This window comes from Castor canadensis, chromosome 18, assembly GCF_047511655.1.
Source record: "Castor canadensis chromosome 18, mCasCan1.hap1v2, whole genome shotgun sequence".
NCBI lineage: Eukaryota > Metazoa > Chordata > Mammalia > Rodentia > Castoridae > Castor > Castor canadensis.
In genome coordinates, this window is record NC_133403.1 from 13,911,530 (window position 1) to 13,927,590 (window position 16,061).

The 16,061-nt window shown below is 47.8% G+C and overlaps 1 protein-coding gene across 1 annotated transcript in view; it reads left to right on the top strand.

Moving 5' to 3' along the window:
- The window catches only part of Pi4ka (phosphatidylinositol 4-kinase alpha), a 121,194-nt gene that overhangs the window by 100,557 nt on the left and 4,576 nt on the right, over positions 1–16,061 (top strand). The window contains exons 34-47 of the mRNA XM_020160744.2: positions 79–230; positions 2,439–2,546; positions 3,189–3,316; positions 4,588–4,707; positions 4,884–4,963; positions 5,095–5,288; positions 6,491–6,581; positions 7,319–7,486; positions 8,160–8,213; positions 9,981–10,101; positions 12,340–12,469; positions 13,939–14,009; positions 14,550–14,622; positions 14,709–14,779. Coding sequence (XP_020016333.2) covers positions 79–230; positions 2,439–2,546; positions 3,189–3,316; positions 4,588–4,707; positions 4,884–4,963; positions 5,095–5,288; positions 6,491–6,581; positions 7,319–7,486; positions 8,160–8,213; positions 9,981–10,101; positions 12,340–12,469; positions 13,939–14,009; positions 14,550–14,622; positions 14,709–14,779 — 1,561 coding nt within the window. The remainder of the gene's footprint in view (positions 1–78; positions 231–2,438; positions 2,547–3,188; positions 3,317–4,587; positions 4,708–4,883; positions 4,964–5,094; positions 5,289–6,490; positions 6,582–7,318; positions 7,487–8,159; positions 8,214–9,980; positions 10,102–12,339; positions 12,470–13,938; positions 14,010–14,549; positions 14,623–14,708; positions 14,780–16,061) is intronic.

Genomic DNA, 16,061 nt, shown 5'->3' on the forward strand with positions numbered 1-16,061 from the left:
GCTCAACAGGCTACCCTGACCCCCCAGGGTCAGGTTGGCCGGGCCGCATCACCACGGCATATTTTCCTTCTTGTCCAGTTCCTGGTGCAGCGGTTTGAGATCGCCAAGTACTGCAGCTCCGACCAGGTGGAGATCTTCTCCAGCTTGCTGCAACGCTCCATGTCCCTGAACATAGGCGGAGCCAAGGGGAGCATGAACCGGCATGTGGCAGCCATTGGACCCCGCTTCAAGTGAGGACTCCTCTTCTGCAGGGCATCCCATATCCAGTCACTGACATTTGGACCCTGTGTGTGTCATTGGTCATGTCTGGTGTGGTGTGCTGTGGAGTGGTTGTGTATGTCACAGTGCTTCTGTACAGCTTATTGCATTGTCTTGGAATGATTAGGAAGAACTTGGGAGATATCCTTCCTGATTGTAAGGCATTGTCTAGTTAAAGCATCCACTGCCCCCAACTCTTCCAGCCCTGCCCTTCTCCCTAGAATCTAGCTTCTGCTGTCCTCTGGGCAGGGCTGCTCTTCCCCTGAGCTCTTGTCCCATGTCCCCTTATAGGCCACCCACTAGGGCTGTACTTCTCAAATCAGCTGCAGGGAAGGGCCAGTTCCCTTCTTGTTAATATCCAATCTGTCACAGGCCTATACTTTTATATAAAACACAACAGAAAGGAATTAACCAGAAAATGGTCCATACTGACCATCCACTCAGTGAGCAGCCCTTACCTGGAGGATCAGCCAGCCTTTTTAAATGCACTTAGAAAAATTGCCTTGCCCACAGTGTGCTCTCTTCCTACCCTTCAGGATGACATCCTGTCCTCTTGTATGGCCAGACAGACACTTTTGGTTCCCTTGCAACATCTGGCCTCTGTTGCTTCCTTTCACATCTACATCCTCACTTCTCTCTCTCTCTTTCCACTTTCACTTGGACCAGCCAGCTGCCTTGCTGTGACTCCACTCCCACTATAGGCTGTCCACTGGGGCTCAAGTTAGGAATGCAGGGTGGTGCCTCTGCCTCTGACTGGTTTATATGGCTTCTGTGAGTGGCTGTGTTGGGCTCTCCCCTCTTCCTGCTCCAGCCCTGTGCTCAACCTCACTATCCATGACATCCTCATCACCCTCAGCCTTGGCTTCTAAGCAGTCACTTCTGTTTGGACCCCAGTTACCCTGCTTCTGCCACACAAGAAGCTGTTCCTCTTCAGGGCTCATCTCACTGCCAGGCCTTCTAGACCTCTCAGTAGCTGGGATCTATACCTGTGAGAGAGCCACTCCCTCCCCGCTATTGCAACTAGACCCTCTTTTATGGGGCTTCTGTGCCTTTTTACTCTATGGAATCTCTGTGTCTCACCCAACAATAGGATTCCCAGACTTCTCACCTCACCCTGTGTTATAAACTCCCTGCAGGCAGGAGGAAGAATATTATGCCCAGTGCCTCCCCCATCACTCACATCACTGCACTCCAAGGCCTGGCATAGTATAAATCAGCTGCTTGGGAAATTATTTTGTTCTTTTTTTTTTTTTTTTTTTTTTGCAGTGTTGGGGATTGAACCCAGCACCTCAACAAGCACTCTCACTTGAGGTATACCCCTAGCCCTTTGTTTTTTATATTTGTGATAGAGTCTCACTAACTTTGTCTGAGTTGGCCTCAAACTTGTTGTCCTCAGGCTTCTGCCACTTGAGTAGCTGGGATTACAGCATTCAGTACCATGCCCAACCATTTTTTTAATTGAACTAAGTGTTTTCCTTTCATCACACCTTCAGGTGACTGTATCAGAAGGATTAATTTATAGATAGTTTAACACTGAAGTTTCTGGTCCAGGCAGAATAACATAGATTGTTCACTTTTTTTTTTTTTTTTGTCGTACTGGGAGTTGAACTCAGGGCCTTGAGATTGCTAGGCAGGCCCTCTACCACTTGAACCACTCTGCCAGCCCTATTGTTCATTTTTCAACCTAAAAAAAAAAGAAGTGAAAGTTTTTAAAAAAAAAAAATCTTTTCTGAGCCTGGTATGCATGGCTCACACCTGTTATCCTAGCTACTTGGGAGACTGCAATCTGGAGGATCAAGGTTTGAGGCCAGCCTGGGCAAATAGTTTGAGAGACACCCATCTCCAAAAACAACCAGTGTGAAATGGACTGGAGGTGTGACTCAAGTGGTATATTTGCTATAGTTCAGTCATAGAGTGCTTATCCAGCATGAGGGAGATCCTGGATTTCACCCCAGCACCATAAAATAAATAAATAAATAAATACAAACTCCTGAGATTTTTTTGGATAAAAGAAATCTGTGACCTGTAATCACAGGACTGATACTTAGGTCCAGCCTTTGCTATCCAGAAATGTGCCCTAAGTTCAAGGGCTTTGGGGTCTGCATGGGAGACTGACGCCCCACAAGGCTCAGCCCTAGGCCAGTTTCCAGCTCTGACTCAACCATGGGGCTCTCTCTTAGACTGCTGACCCTGGGGCTGTCCCTCCTACATGCTGATGTGGTTCCAAATGCAACAATTCGCAACGTGCTTCGTGAGAAGATCTACTCAACCGCCTTCGACTACTTCAGGTACCTGCACACACACTCAGTGCCCCCTTGACCCAGACCTCCAGGAAATCATTCACAGGACACAGTTTGCCTGGTTCATGCTTACTGTTCTCATTCTTCACTGCTAGATTTGAATATCCTTAGCCCTGTGTTTATATCTGTCTGTTTGTATGTGTGCATCTGCATATGTGTGCCAGCTTCTCAAAATACATGCAATTTTTCCCTTGAGTCAGTTGATTTAAGAGATTAAGTGTAGCCAGGAGCAGTGGCTCATGCCTGTAACCCCATATGTGAGGCTGAGGTGGGAGGATCACTTGAGACCAAGACCAGCCTGGGCAACATATTGAGGCTCCATCTCAAAAAAAAAAAAAAATGTGGACTTCGTTGTTGTACATACGCAGCTTAGTTGTCATGATCTTTCACAGCACACCACTTAGCCAGAGCTGTAGACACTTTAGAGGGTAGTGATAGGGTGGGCAGAAGAGGGCTCTTAAACCACCACACCTTCCATAGGAATCAGTGAGAACACCTTGCTCGTGGGTCATTCCAGGCTAGCCTCTTCGCACTAAGAAGCCATGTATGTCCCCTCTCACTACATTATGTGACTGTCTCTAGTCCCTGGCTCCAGACACTCAACTCTTGTCTTCCTGTGGTTATTTGAAGTTGTCCCCCAAAGTTCCCTACTCAAGGAGAAAAGAGGTTGCGTGAAGATATAAGCATAATGATTAAATTTTGGACTGCCATGTTCTCTGATAAGAAGTACCTGACTGCCAGCCAACTGGTTCCCCCAGGTAAGCATTGCTCTCAACAGCACAGATGCTCCTGGCAGGGTGGGGGCAGGTAGGACAGGGACACCCCTGGAGGACCAGGCAAAAGAGCACTTAGGACCCAGGTGAACCCTGGCCTTGGCCATGCTGCACATCATTGGAGGCCCAACCTGGCTGCTGCTTCTCCAGCCCAAGCTGAGGCATCTGACAAGCACAAGAGGCCTGTGAGCAGACTCTTCTTCCTGTAACTTCTCCCTGCACTGGCTTAGTTCATGGGTGCCCACTGAGTGGACTAAAGGCCAGTATGCCCAGCTGAATTCATCCATTCCATTGTCATCTGGTAGGCAGTCAAATGAACATAGCTTAAATAGAGAGGGCCGTGGGAGCACCCCTCTGTAGGCACTAAGCACAGCCAGATTAGTTGGGAAGTCAGAGGTGGTTTTCTGGGAGTAATAGCATCTAAGCTGAGTCTGAAAGGATTCATAGGAGCAAGCCAGGAACAAAGAGCTTTTCAAGGCCAGAGACAGAACACTCTAGAAGAAACAATGATGCCTTCACTAGCAGCAAACCTCTAGAAGGAAGGTCCTGTTCCTCTAGCATGTAGTTGACTACAAACCACACATTGGTTAGTGAGGAGGGGCTTTCTCTAGGCAGACCCATAGTTGACTGTCTACTTTCGAGAACAGGAAAGGACCATTAAAAAGGCACTGGTTCATGGGTCCCCAGTGGCTCACGCCTGTAATCCTAGCTACTCAGGAGGTAAAGATTAGGAAGATTGCAGTTGGAAGCCAGCCCCAGCAAATAGTTCAAGAGGCCCTATCTTGAAAATACCCAACACACACACCACGCACAAATACCCAACTTGGCAGAGTGGCTCAAGCCTAGCAAGCATGAAGACCTATATTCAAACCTCAGTATCCCAGGAAAAAAAAAAGGAAAACACTGGTTTTTCGAAGGCACCGTTCTGGTTTCATTTAGAATAGGTCAAACAGCCTGTGCAATCTGCCCCACAGATTGAGTTCCTGCTGTGTCAGAGGACAATACAGTGCCAGTGATTAGATAACTGCCACCATTTATCAAGAAAATTATATTTGTTTTATTCTATTTTAAAGGCTAGGAGGAATATGATAAATTTTAGAAAGTTTCCTATCTAGAATGATTGGAATAAAAAATTCCACAGGTGTTTGGAAAATTTGTCCAAAAGGTTTTATTCTGCAAAGTCCTACTCTATTTCTCTTTGTGATGCCTTTTCTTGAGCCACCTCATCCCAAAATCAACGATATGTTTACCCACAGATAACCAAGATACTCGGAGTAACCTAGATATAACCGTGGGCTCTCGGCAACAGGCTACACAAGGCTGGATCAACACTTACCCCCTGTCCAGTGGCATGTCGACCATCTCTAAGAAGTCAGGTTAGTGAGAGGTTTGCTCCTACATCCATCAAATCTGAATTCCCATCCTGGCGGCCTAATGAGCCTCACTCAGATGACAGAACAGAGCACTAAGAAACAGCTTCTTCTAGGTTCTAGAAACAGGGTAGGCAGGTGGCTTCCAGGGACTGTACCTGTGCTTTCTCTTTCCTCCCTAGGCATGTCTAAGAAAACCAACCGAGGCTCCCAGCTGCACAAATACTACATGAAGCGCAGAACACTGCTTCTATCTCTGCTGGTGAGACCCGTGGCCACAGCTGCTGTCCACCATATTCCAACATAGCACACATGCCAACACAGCATCCTAGGGTGGGGTGGCATGTGAGTACCTGCAGAAAGCACAGTGAGCATTGCGTCTGGTCTCACTAGGCCACTGAGATTGAGCGTCTCATCACTTGGTACAACCCACTATCGGCCCCTGAGCTGGAGCTGGACCAGGCTGGAGAGAACAGCGTAGCCAACTGGAGGTCCAAGTACATCAGCCTGAGCGAGAAGCAGTGGAAGGACAACGTGAATCTTGCCTGGAGCATCTCTCCTTACCTGGCCGTGCAGCTGCCAGCCAGGTGGGCCCCTGGGTCACCCCAGCCTCACCAGAGCATAGGGCCCAGCTGGGTTATAAGTGCTAAAAAAACATGATGCGGTACCCACCATTAGACACACTCATGCTGTCTGTCCCGGACACTCAGGTTTTCTGTGCAGAGGATACACAGTGACCCTTATGATCTTGTCAGACTCCTACCTGGAATGCCACAGCACCCAGAGCCTAAGGAGATAATATCAGGGTGAATCAAGGGCCACAGTGTGATTTGTGAAGGCCACAGCTCCCAGGAGACAGGCTGCAGAAACAGGCTTGGGAAGTTTTGGGTTTGGGTTGGATGTCACCTTTCAGTATAGTTTACTCCAAGGAGGCACATGCAGAAATCAAGTGTTCTGTGAGCTTTTCCTGTGGTAACTCTCACAGGGACAAAACTCTTAGACTGACAGTAGTTGAGAGGGACTACAGCAGCCCCTTGTAGCACAGTTCCATCAAATAGTTCCTCAGCCCCCTGTGGCTGCATGTAGGGCAGACATTTCTTTACTGGGAGCCCAAATTTGCCTCCTTACTACTTCCTCTTTCTGATCCTGATCTGATCCTTAGGAACAGGACCACAGGCTGGTTCTCCAGCATTGTTTCAAAGCATGAAGTTTATGGAAAGTATCCCTTGCATTAGCCTGGGACTGTAGCACCTGCAAACTCCTATGTCCCCTCTCATGAGGGAAGTTGCCTTGTGGCCTCAGACTGTGGGCTGAGGCACTAACCCATGGATATGCTGCTGTGAAGGGCCAGAGCAAGGGGCCAAGGTCCTGAAAAGTGGGTCATAAAAGGTGGGGGTTCTAAAAGCAAGGACTCTAAACCCTTTTAGAGCCCTTTGAACAACAAGTTTAAGAGAATTCCTATTTAAGAAAGTTTCTGGCATTTCCTCATAGCTGACCTATTATTAATGCTAATATTTTTGTTTTTAGGCAGGGTCTTACTATGTAGCTCAAGATGCCCTTGAACTTAAACGATCTTCCCACCACCTCCTGTTACTTTTGCTATTATACTATACTTTTCAAACACTTGTGTTCAAACTTACTAATATATTAGTCACATAGAACATTTAGGTATCACTTGGTATTGATCTGAACCCCTCCAATTGTGCATTTCCTTCTGGCCCCACTCTTGTAGCAGTAAGAGAGTGTGTCTGCTGGGAGGCCACCAGACCTATCCCCTTGTACACCGTAGGTTCAAGAATACAGAAGCCATCGGGAATGAAGTGACCCGTCTTGTTCGGTTGGACCCAGGAGCCGTTAGTGACGTCCCTGAAGCTATCAAGGTAGCATAGCTGACATCTAGAACCTTATCCAGAAATGCCTGAAAACTATAAATCTTATGTATTAGTTGTTTGTTACTGTGACCAAAAGCCTGACAGAAACAACTTATGGAAGGAAAGATTCATTTTGACTCATGGTTTTAGAAGGTTCAAGTCATGGTTGCTTGGCCCCCTTGTGCTTGTGCAGAACATTGTGTCATGACATTTTGTCATATCAATGAAGGCACGTGGAGGGAGGAGTCTGCTCACGTCATGGCAGAGAGGACATAGAGAAAGAGAATACAGAAAGGGGTCTGGGAAAGATACAGCCCCCAAGAACACATTCCCCAGTAGCTTATTTCCTCCAAGGCTCTATCTACTTTTTACCACCTCCAAATAATGCCTCCATATTATGAATCCATCAAGGGATTAATATATTAGTCACGGCCCTCAAGATCTGATCCTTTCTGGAACCCTCATAGACACATCCAGGGGTATGTTTTACTAATCACCTAGGCATTTCTCAATCCAATCAAGTTGACAGTCAAGATGAACTAGCACACTAGACAAAAACAGTGACCTTGTGACCTCAGTGATATGAATTTTTCTAACTCCCTGTGTTTTCCACTTCTAATATGTAGCATTTATTATGTTTATGACTGGAAAATAATTCTATATACTTGCAATTATGATGTTTTACATAATGCATCAGAAGCATTTTCTGCATTGTTATAAATGGTTTGTAAACTATTTCTCCCCAGTTCCTCGTCACCTGGCACACCATTGATGCTGATGCACCAGAGCTCAGCCACGTGCTATGCTGGGCACCCACGGACCCACCCACAGGACTCTCCTACTTCTCCAGCATGTACCCACCACACCCTCTTACAGCACAATATGGTGTGAAAGTCCTGCGGTCCTTCCCTCCGGTGAGCCCAGGGCCCTGCCAGAGCCGGGTGTGGGGCTATCTGGGTGTGGTTAAATGAGATTCAACCTAGGAGGCACCCAACTTTGTGGGTCCATTTTAGAACACATCTTCATTTCTCTTTTTTTGTTGCAGAAGACTAATTTAGTTCTTATTCAGATATGTTTTCTAGCCATATTTGGTTTTTAGCTTTAATTAGATGTTTGAGTGCAAAAAGAAAGCTTGAGTTTGGTTCCAGAGGTGAGCAGACTTCCCAATACACCTATGTCTCTTACCCCAACAGCAAGCTTATCAGAGACCCTAGGAACCTCACATGACAGCCATGATGGGGGAGGGGAAGCCTGTAGCATATTCTAGAACCTGACTCACTGCAACCCCAAGCACCACAGTCTGCTGTAACCTTCAGCCCATTTTCCTGAGACAAGCTCCTCTTCTCCTAGGCAAGGCAGCCTTGTTCCTTTTACTTATTTCAAGGCTTGATCATTTTCAAGGCCTTGGTAATTTTCCCTGCTGTCCCTCTAGGCCTTCCCCAGTTCTCAACCCCACTGTGTTGCTCAGTGGAGGACAGTGTCCTGTGGGCAGGTCCCTAGTGCCTGCCACTGTGTTAGACAGGGTCCTGGAACATCACTTGTGTTAGTTGTTCAAACCCAGTGGTCACAGTCATTCCTCCTTTGCAGGATGCCATTCTGTTCTACATCCCCCAGATTGTGCAAGCCCTCAGGTATGACAAGGTAAGTGTGCTGACTCAAGCCATCCTCTTCCTTCCCAGAACTGTGCACATTACTGTGCTCACACCCCACTTGATCTCCAGCTCCCACAGGCTCTCTGGGCTTTCCTTGGGAGCAGGGATGCCCAACCATAACTGTCGTCCCCATGCTTCTACTGCCCAATTTGAGACCCAGTTGTGATCTGCACAGTGAGTGAGTTCTGGGACTGTTGCCAGGCACTTCCTTGCGGTGGCTGGTCTGGGTCCCCATAGTTGGATGGAGGGAGTCTCAACGCATCTCATGAACCCGTCTCTTCAATGTGAGTGGAGAGGATTAGATGAGATGTGTGGATTAGTCTACTCAGGCTGCCACAGAAAAGTGCCACAGACTGGGTGGCTTAACAGACATTTATTTTCACACAAATCTGGAGAATGAAAATTCAAGATCAAGATGTCAGCAGGGCTGGTTTTTTGAGGCCTCTCTTCCTGGAGAAGGTGGCTCCTTCTCCCTGTGTCCTCACATAATCTTCCCTCTGTGTGTCTGTGTACTAATCTCTTCTTATAGTGCATACCTGGGTTAGAACCCACTTCTAATGGCCTTATTTTATCTTAATTGCCTCTTTAAAGAATCTGTCTGTAAATACAACTACATGCATCCGTACTTCAATACATGTTCAGCCCATGGAAGTGTACACGTATAGCCGGACATGATGGTACACACCTGTGATCCCATTATTAGGGAGGCAGAGGTAGAAAGATCATGGTTCTAGCCCAGCCTGAGCTATATAGTAATTCTATGCCAAAAAAAGAAGGGAGGGAGGGAGGAAAGGGAAGGGAAAGTGGAAAGTGTACATGTACATGTACATAAAGTGTGCAGCATAAGTATGGCACAAAACATCCCCTGGAGTGACCACAGCCTAGAGCCCCATACCATCTTTGCATTAGGGCAGGGCCTGAGGACCTCATCCCAGCCATGCACTGCACCTCACATGATACAGCAGGATGTGTTGCTGCCTTTCCCCACCCTGGGTCCAGCCTCATTTCCTGGTTATGCGGGACTGTGGATTCCCTGTGTCCTGACTCAGTCTTGCTGTGCTAGGCAGGCTGGCCCTCACTGCCAGTGAGAGTGGCTGTGAGGCCTGTGGCTGGGTATCCCCAAAGCTGGCTTCTTTTCCACAGACTGGCATGGTGCTCCATCTAGGGTCCATTGACCAAGGTGCTTCTGGAATATGAGCCAGCCACTTAAAATGAAAAACTTGCGTCCTATGGAAACATTCACTGTCATAAAGAGGTAGCTGCCAGTGTTCCAGCTCTGAGTGATGAGACCGTGTAGATCATGATGATACCATAGAGAGCCATATTTGCCAAACCAGGACCTAGCCTAGTTGCCAACACACGGGACTACCTGACACACCTTTTCTCCAGGACTTTGTTTCCTTCTCCCCACCTGTCCCTCCAGCGGTGCTCTCACTTCGTTGCTTGGCGCTCTGCTTCCATATGGCCTAGCAGAAGGATCTGATCCATTCCCGGAGGGAGCAGGGGCCAGTGCCCAGGGTCTCCGTGTGAACTCTGGGTAGTGACTGCCAGAGAACAGCCACACTTCTATATGAGCAGTGGTCTGCACTGAGCATATGGAAGCCTAGGCAGCTATAGTAAGCCTGTAAATGGGCGCTAAGGTTAGCACAGGGAGATGCAGATAGGCTGTGGTTTCTTTTATTTGGCTGGTTTTTTTATATGAGCCAACAGAGAAGGGACCCCAAGCCTGGGCTGAGAGTACCTTGCTCTCTTGTAGATGGGCTATGTACGTGAGTATATTCTGTGGGCAGCATCCAAATCCCAGCTTCTGGCACATCAGTTTATCTGGAACATGAAAACTAACATCTACCTAGATGAAGAAGGACACCAGAAAGACCGTGAGTATTTGTCCTCTCCTCAGGACTCTTTCCCCATCTTCAATGCCTTCAGTGGCCACCAGGGCTTCTGTGGTCTCCAAGGCCCTCTGCAGTCTGTGCTGTCTCAACTGGTAAACCACTCTACTTCCCATCCTTTGGTGGTACTTCTCACCATTTAACATGCAAGAGAGCAAGACCACCCTCTTTTTTTCAAAAAGCCTTTTCCACCCCCCTGCAGGTACCCCCTGCAGCTCCCAGGCTATATAAGAATCCCTACTGGGGAGCCGCCTGCCTGATCAGAACTGTCCTGTGACACAAGAGATTAAAAATCACAGAAATTTTCAAAATTTAAATCCACTAATTACATGTTTTTGTTTTTAATGGTGCTAGGGTTTGAACTCGGGGCCTCATTCTTGCTAGACAGGCACTATACCAACCACTTGAGCCACTCTGCCAGCCCTTTTTGTGTTGATTGTTTTCGAGATAGGGTCTTGAAAACTATTTGCTCGGGGTTGGCCTCCAACCACACCCTCTTGATCCTTGTCTCCTGAATAGCTAGAATTACAGGTGTGAACCACGAGTGCCCAACTCATTATATGTTAACATATAACATCTTTTTGTGAAAATTAACTTTCCCCAAAAAAAAAACCACAGAGGATCAATAAGAGTAGCCTTGATTCCCTTTTTGTCTGGTTCAATAGAAGATAGATAAATTCTCATTCTCTTTCTGTTTCTGTTCCTAATTTGTTGCAATATGTCGTTTGGTTGAAGTAGATGCAGGAAGTTTGCCTCGCACAGGCATGCAGTTGGAAGAGGGAGGGGTATTTTAATCATCTTTCATGCCATTGCCGGTAGTTTTTGTTGCTACAACATCAAACTCCACAAGTAGTAAAACCGCTTCGGGGATCCTTCGGGATCTGTTCCATGTAAGTCTGTTGGTCTCCATCGCAGCTGTACCCAGGCAGACTTTTGTGGTGTTTTGTTGTAGTGCTTGGGATCTAATTCAGGGTCTAATATGCTAGGGAAACATTGTACCAACCCTGGGCAGACTTTCGTAGCAACAGACAGTGGCCATTTATACAATAGAGGTTGGTGAATGATCCAAATCTTCCAAATGTTAGCACTTTTCATTATATGGTGTGATCATATGCTGTATAGCAGTGTTTCCCAGTGACAGTCCACACATGACATTGCTCCCAGAGATTATATAATGGAGTTTGCAAGTTCCTATCAATGCCAGGCACCGGTGGCTCATACTTATCCTAGCTACTTGGGAGACTCAGATTAGGAGGATAATGGTCTGAGGCCAGTGTAGGCAAATAGTTTGTAAGACCCCATCTCCAAAATAACCACAGGAAAATGGGCTAGAAGTGTGGCTCAAGTGGTAGAGCATCTGATTTGCAAGCACAAAGTCCTAAGTCCAAATCCCAGTCCCACCAAAACAAAACAAAAAGTTCCTACCATTGCTGGGCACTGAGAGCTCACGCCTGTAATTCTAGCTACTCAGGATGCAGAGATCAGGAAGATCATGGTTCCAAGCAAGCCGTAGGCAAGTAGTTCTCAATGCCCTATCTCAAAAAAAAAACTGATCACAGAAAAAGGCTGGGGCAGTGGCTTAAGTGGTAGCAAGTGTAAAGCCCTGAGCTCAAATCCCAGTATCGCAAAGATAGATTAGATGATAAATAGATGGATAGATAGACAGATAGATAAAATATTGGTATTGTTTCACAGGGATATTCTCCAATAACACTCACTTCTTTTTTCTCTTTTTGGTGGGACTGGATTTTGAACTTGGGGCTTCACGCTTGCAAAGCAGGCACTGTACTGCTTGAACCACACCTCCAGTCCATTTTGCTCTGGTTATTTTGGATATGGGCTCTTGCCCTGGCTGGCCTTGAGCCACAATCCTCCTAATCTCAGCCTTTCAAGTAACTAAGATTACAGATGTGAGCCACCAGTGCCCAGCTGACACTGGCTTTTTAGAAGTGAGCGGCAGTGAGGAATTGTGACCACTAGTGCGCATGGTTCTTGCCTTGAGCTCTGCTCGGGTGCGCGCAGCTTTTCCACCAGCATGACCAGTGTTAACAGTGAAGGTGGAAATAGTGTGCAGTGGCCTCATGTCAAGTCCACTGAGTACACTCCACACACAGCTAGTGTGCTGGGAGACCCCTGCCTTAGTATTCAGCAAACATCTGTGGGTTTTCCTGAGGGGACCTCTGTGGTGGTTGCAAGAGCTCAGAGTCTTTGTTTCCTCATCAGCTGACATTGGTGACCTCCTGGAGCAGTTAGTAGAAGAGATCACAGGCTCTCTGTCAGGCCCAGCCAAAGATTTCTACCAGCGGGAATTTGACTTCTTTAATAAGATCACCAACGTGTCGGCCATCATCAAGTAAGTGGCAGTGCTTCACAAACTGTCTTCTCGGGTGTCTCATTCCAGTCGTTGGAATTGGCCTGGGGAGCTTTCAAGGTATCTGTGCCATCCCTGGTTGGTCTCCAACCCATCGAGGTGAACAAGAGTCCCGGTGATGAGGACACTGCTGATCTGATGCACAGCCAGGTGGTGAAGCTCTGGTCTGGGTGATTCAAGGCAACATGGATGGCCATGTCATTTCAGGAAACATACCTCAAGTTCATTTCCCACACTGTCCCACAGTCAGATCGCTCAGCCTTCTCCAACCTCTGAGGGACCTTAGTGGCGTTAGGAAAACCAGGCGTCCTTCATGGCTCCCATTGGTGTTGGACTGGGCCCTTCATTTATGTGATTCTCACACCATGCTTGGCCATTGGGGGCATTGCCCATTCACATGGGACTGGCCCAGGAATAGTGGATGTCGGTCACATGGCCAGGGTGGGACAGGCAGGGGAACACCAAGACCAGCTCTTCCTAGCTTGCTCTCTACACAGTCTCCAGTGTACAGGCTTCTTTTACCATGTCATTGTGAGGCCTGCCCATGTCTCCAGTGGTCTCCTCTAGGCTGGGTACTGAGTAGAACAGCAGTGCTGGCAGCTTCTAGCCCACAAAGATAAAAGGTAGGTGAATGTGTTAGTCAATTTTGTGTCATTGTCAGTTTTGTTGATTAACACCTGAGTTAATCAACTTAAAAAGAGGAGGTGGTAGAGCATGTGCTTAGCAAGCCCCACCCCCCAAGAAAAGGAAAGGTTTATTTGGGCTTACATTGTTGGAGGTATCAGTTCGTGGCCTGTTAGCCTTGTTAGTTTTGGACCTGTATGAGCACATGGCAGAGGAAACTGCTCACCATATAGCAGGAATCAAAGAGAGAGAAGAGATTGTAGTCCCATAAGAGCATATCTCCAGTGGCCTAAAATCTTCCCCTTAAAGGTTCTACCACCTTCTGATAGCACCAAGCTAAAGACCAAGCCTTTAATACACGGACCTTTGGCGGCGGCAGTGTGGGGGGTCAGGGGGGAAGGTTTCCAGAGCAAACCATAGCAAGGAGGTACATTTACTGGGTATCACCATATGACAGACACAACTCTAGTTACCTGTCATTATGCTATGGCCGAGGTCTTGGGGCTCACCCAAAGTGATGCAGTGAGTATATTACAGAGATAGCATTTGAGCCCAGAACTGTGGGACCCCACAGTCACCTCTCCTCCAGTACCTCAGACAGTAACAAACACAAATCACACATGGGCGAGTGACAGAGACAGAAAACAGCTCCATGCTAGCCCCCAGGGGCCAACTGAGCTTCTCCATGAGGAATGTAGGGCAGGGCCTGCTGTGACTTGAGCCTGGTGGGCCCTCAGAAGTGACCAGGAATTCACTGAGAAGGGAATTTAGACAGGCGGCGTCTTCAGCTGTCCCTGGAAGCAAACCATTTCTGTCTTGTTTCTCAGGCCCTACCCTAAAGGCGATGAGAGAAAGAAGGCTTGTCTGTCGGCTCTTTCTGAAGTGAAGGTGCAGCCAGGTAAGTAGGCACCCTCTCCAGGTAATGCATGGCAGGGGCTTGACCAGATATGCCATACACTTAGGCCCTCCAGCACCCCAGGAATGGGTTTTTTCTCCTCTTACTGGACATATTAACTGAAAAAGGGGAGATTTTGACTGTGGGGCAAGCACAAGAATGAAAGGGTGCTGGGAGGGATGGTGGGGTGAGTAGAGGCAGGATGGGAAGCACCTACATGGAGAGTGAGATCGTTCCCATGCCAGCCCAAGGAGCAGCAGGTTGGCGTCTGTGAAGCTGAGGCCCAGAGTGTTCTTTGGAAAAGCATCTTCTAGGAGGTCATGGTTCACTTGTGCAGTGTCTGGAAAGATCCATGAAGGTCAGAGTTGGGAAGGTGAACCACAGCAGCCATAGAAAATCAGCAGTGCCACGGGGAGAAGCAGATACCCCTCCACAGGGCAGGAATAACTTCAGGGCAGACTCTGCACTTGAAGTCTGTGGGAACTGGTTGTGACCTCCCCATGGTCACATGTGGACGTCCTGTGTGCCTTTGCCCCTGCACAGGCTGCTACCTGCCCAGTAACCCTGAAGCCATCGTGCTGGACATCGACTACAAGTCAGGGACACCCATGCAGAGGTGGGCTCCTGCCCTGTGCTCTTCTACAGCTGCCTTACTTGGGATTTTTTATTTGTTGTTTCACATGTGCAACATTTTCTTTCCAGTGCTGCAAAAGCCCCATATTTGGCTAAATTTAAGGTGAAACGATGTGGAGTGAGTGAACTTGAAAAAGAAGGTTAGTGAGGATTTCTGCTTTAGTTTGGGATCTTAGTGCTCTTCCTTGCTAAGGCCATTTTCTTTTGGCACATTGTTTGTTACCAGCTCCCATAAAAGATGTCTGTCCATGCATCTGCCTGCTCAGTCCCCCCTTTGGAGATAGCAGGGAGCATGTGCAGTGACTGATGTGCTGCCCTGAATGTCTGCCGACCCAAGTCAATTGACACATCCAGGAGACCCCTTGTTGAGTCTGAGCGGCATGGGCCTTTGTGTGGTATCTGTTAGGTACTTGGGGCTCCATACAAACACCCGAAGCCTGGGCGACTTATGCAACAGAAATGTGTGATCTCGTCCTTGTCTAGCAATTGCAGTGTCCTGAGTTCAACGCCAAGTCCCACCAAAAAAGAGAGAACAGCTAGAAACTTGTGATCTCCCAGCTCTGGAGGCCAGGAGTCTGACATCAGGCCTGAGAGAGCCCTTCCCTCTGAAGGCTCTGGGCAGGGTCCTTTCCTGACTGTTTAGCTTCTGGTAGTTGCTGCAGTCCTTGGGGGTCATGTTCCTTGGCTTTCAGTCATCCCTTGGGCCTCTGCCTGTCTTCACATGACCTTCACTGCCCTAGGTGTCTATATCCGAATTTCCCTCCTCTTATCCAGTATGATTCATTTTAACTTGGTTACATCTGCAAAGACCTGGTTTCCAAATAAGGTCCCATTTGAGGTTTTGTGTATGAATTCTGAGCAGTCACAGTTCAACCCAGTATAAGATGTATGGCCAGCTGCACAGAGGGGCTACTGGCCAGCGTGGGGACATGCCTTCCAGGGCCTTGCCCCTGAGTCCTTACTTTGGGTAACAGTGGAGCTCTATTTTGGTTTTTTGTTTGGGGCTTTGTGGTTTTGTTTTTGTTTTTGGTAAAGCTGGGTTTTGAACTCAGGGCTTCAGCACTTGCAAAGCAGGCAATCTACCATTTGAGCCATGCCTCTAGTCCATTTTACTCTGTTATTTGGAAACAGAGTCTTGTGAACTATTTGCCTGAGCTGGCCTCAAACTCAGATTGTCCTGATCTCAGCCTCCCAAGTAGCTAGGATTACAGGCATGAGCCACAGGCACCCAGCTGGGGCTCTGTTGTTTAGTTCCAATTAAACCTATGTTTTTAGGGAAAAACTCCTGCCCTGTCATTTCACTCACTGACCCACATTTACTGAACCCCTTATTGTCCCCATGGGGTTTGCAGAAGTGATCCCCAAGATCCCTGAAGTTCTTTCCAGTTCCCCTCAGACTTCTCACTGCCCCATAATGGGCAC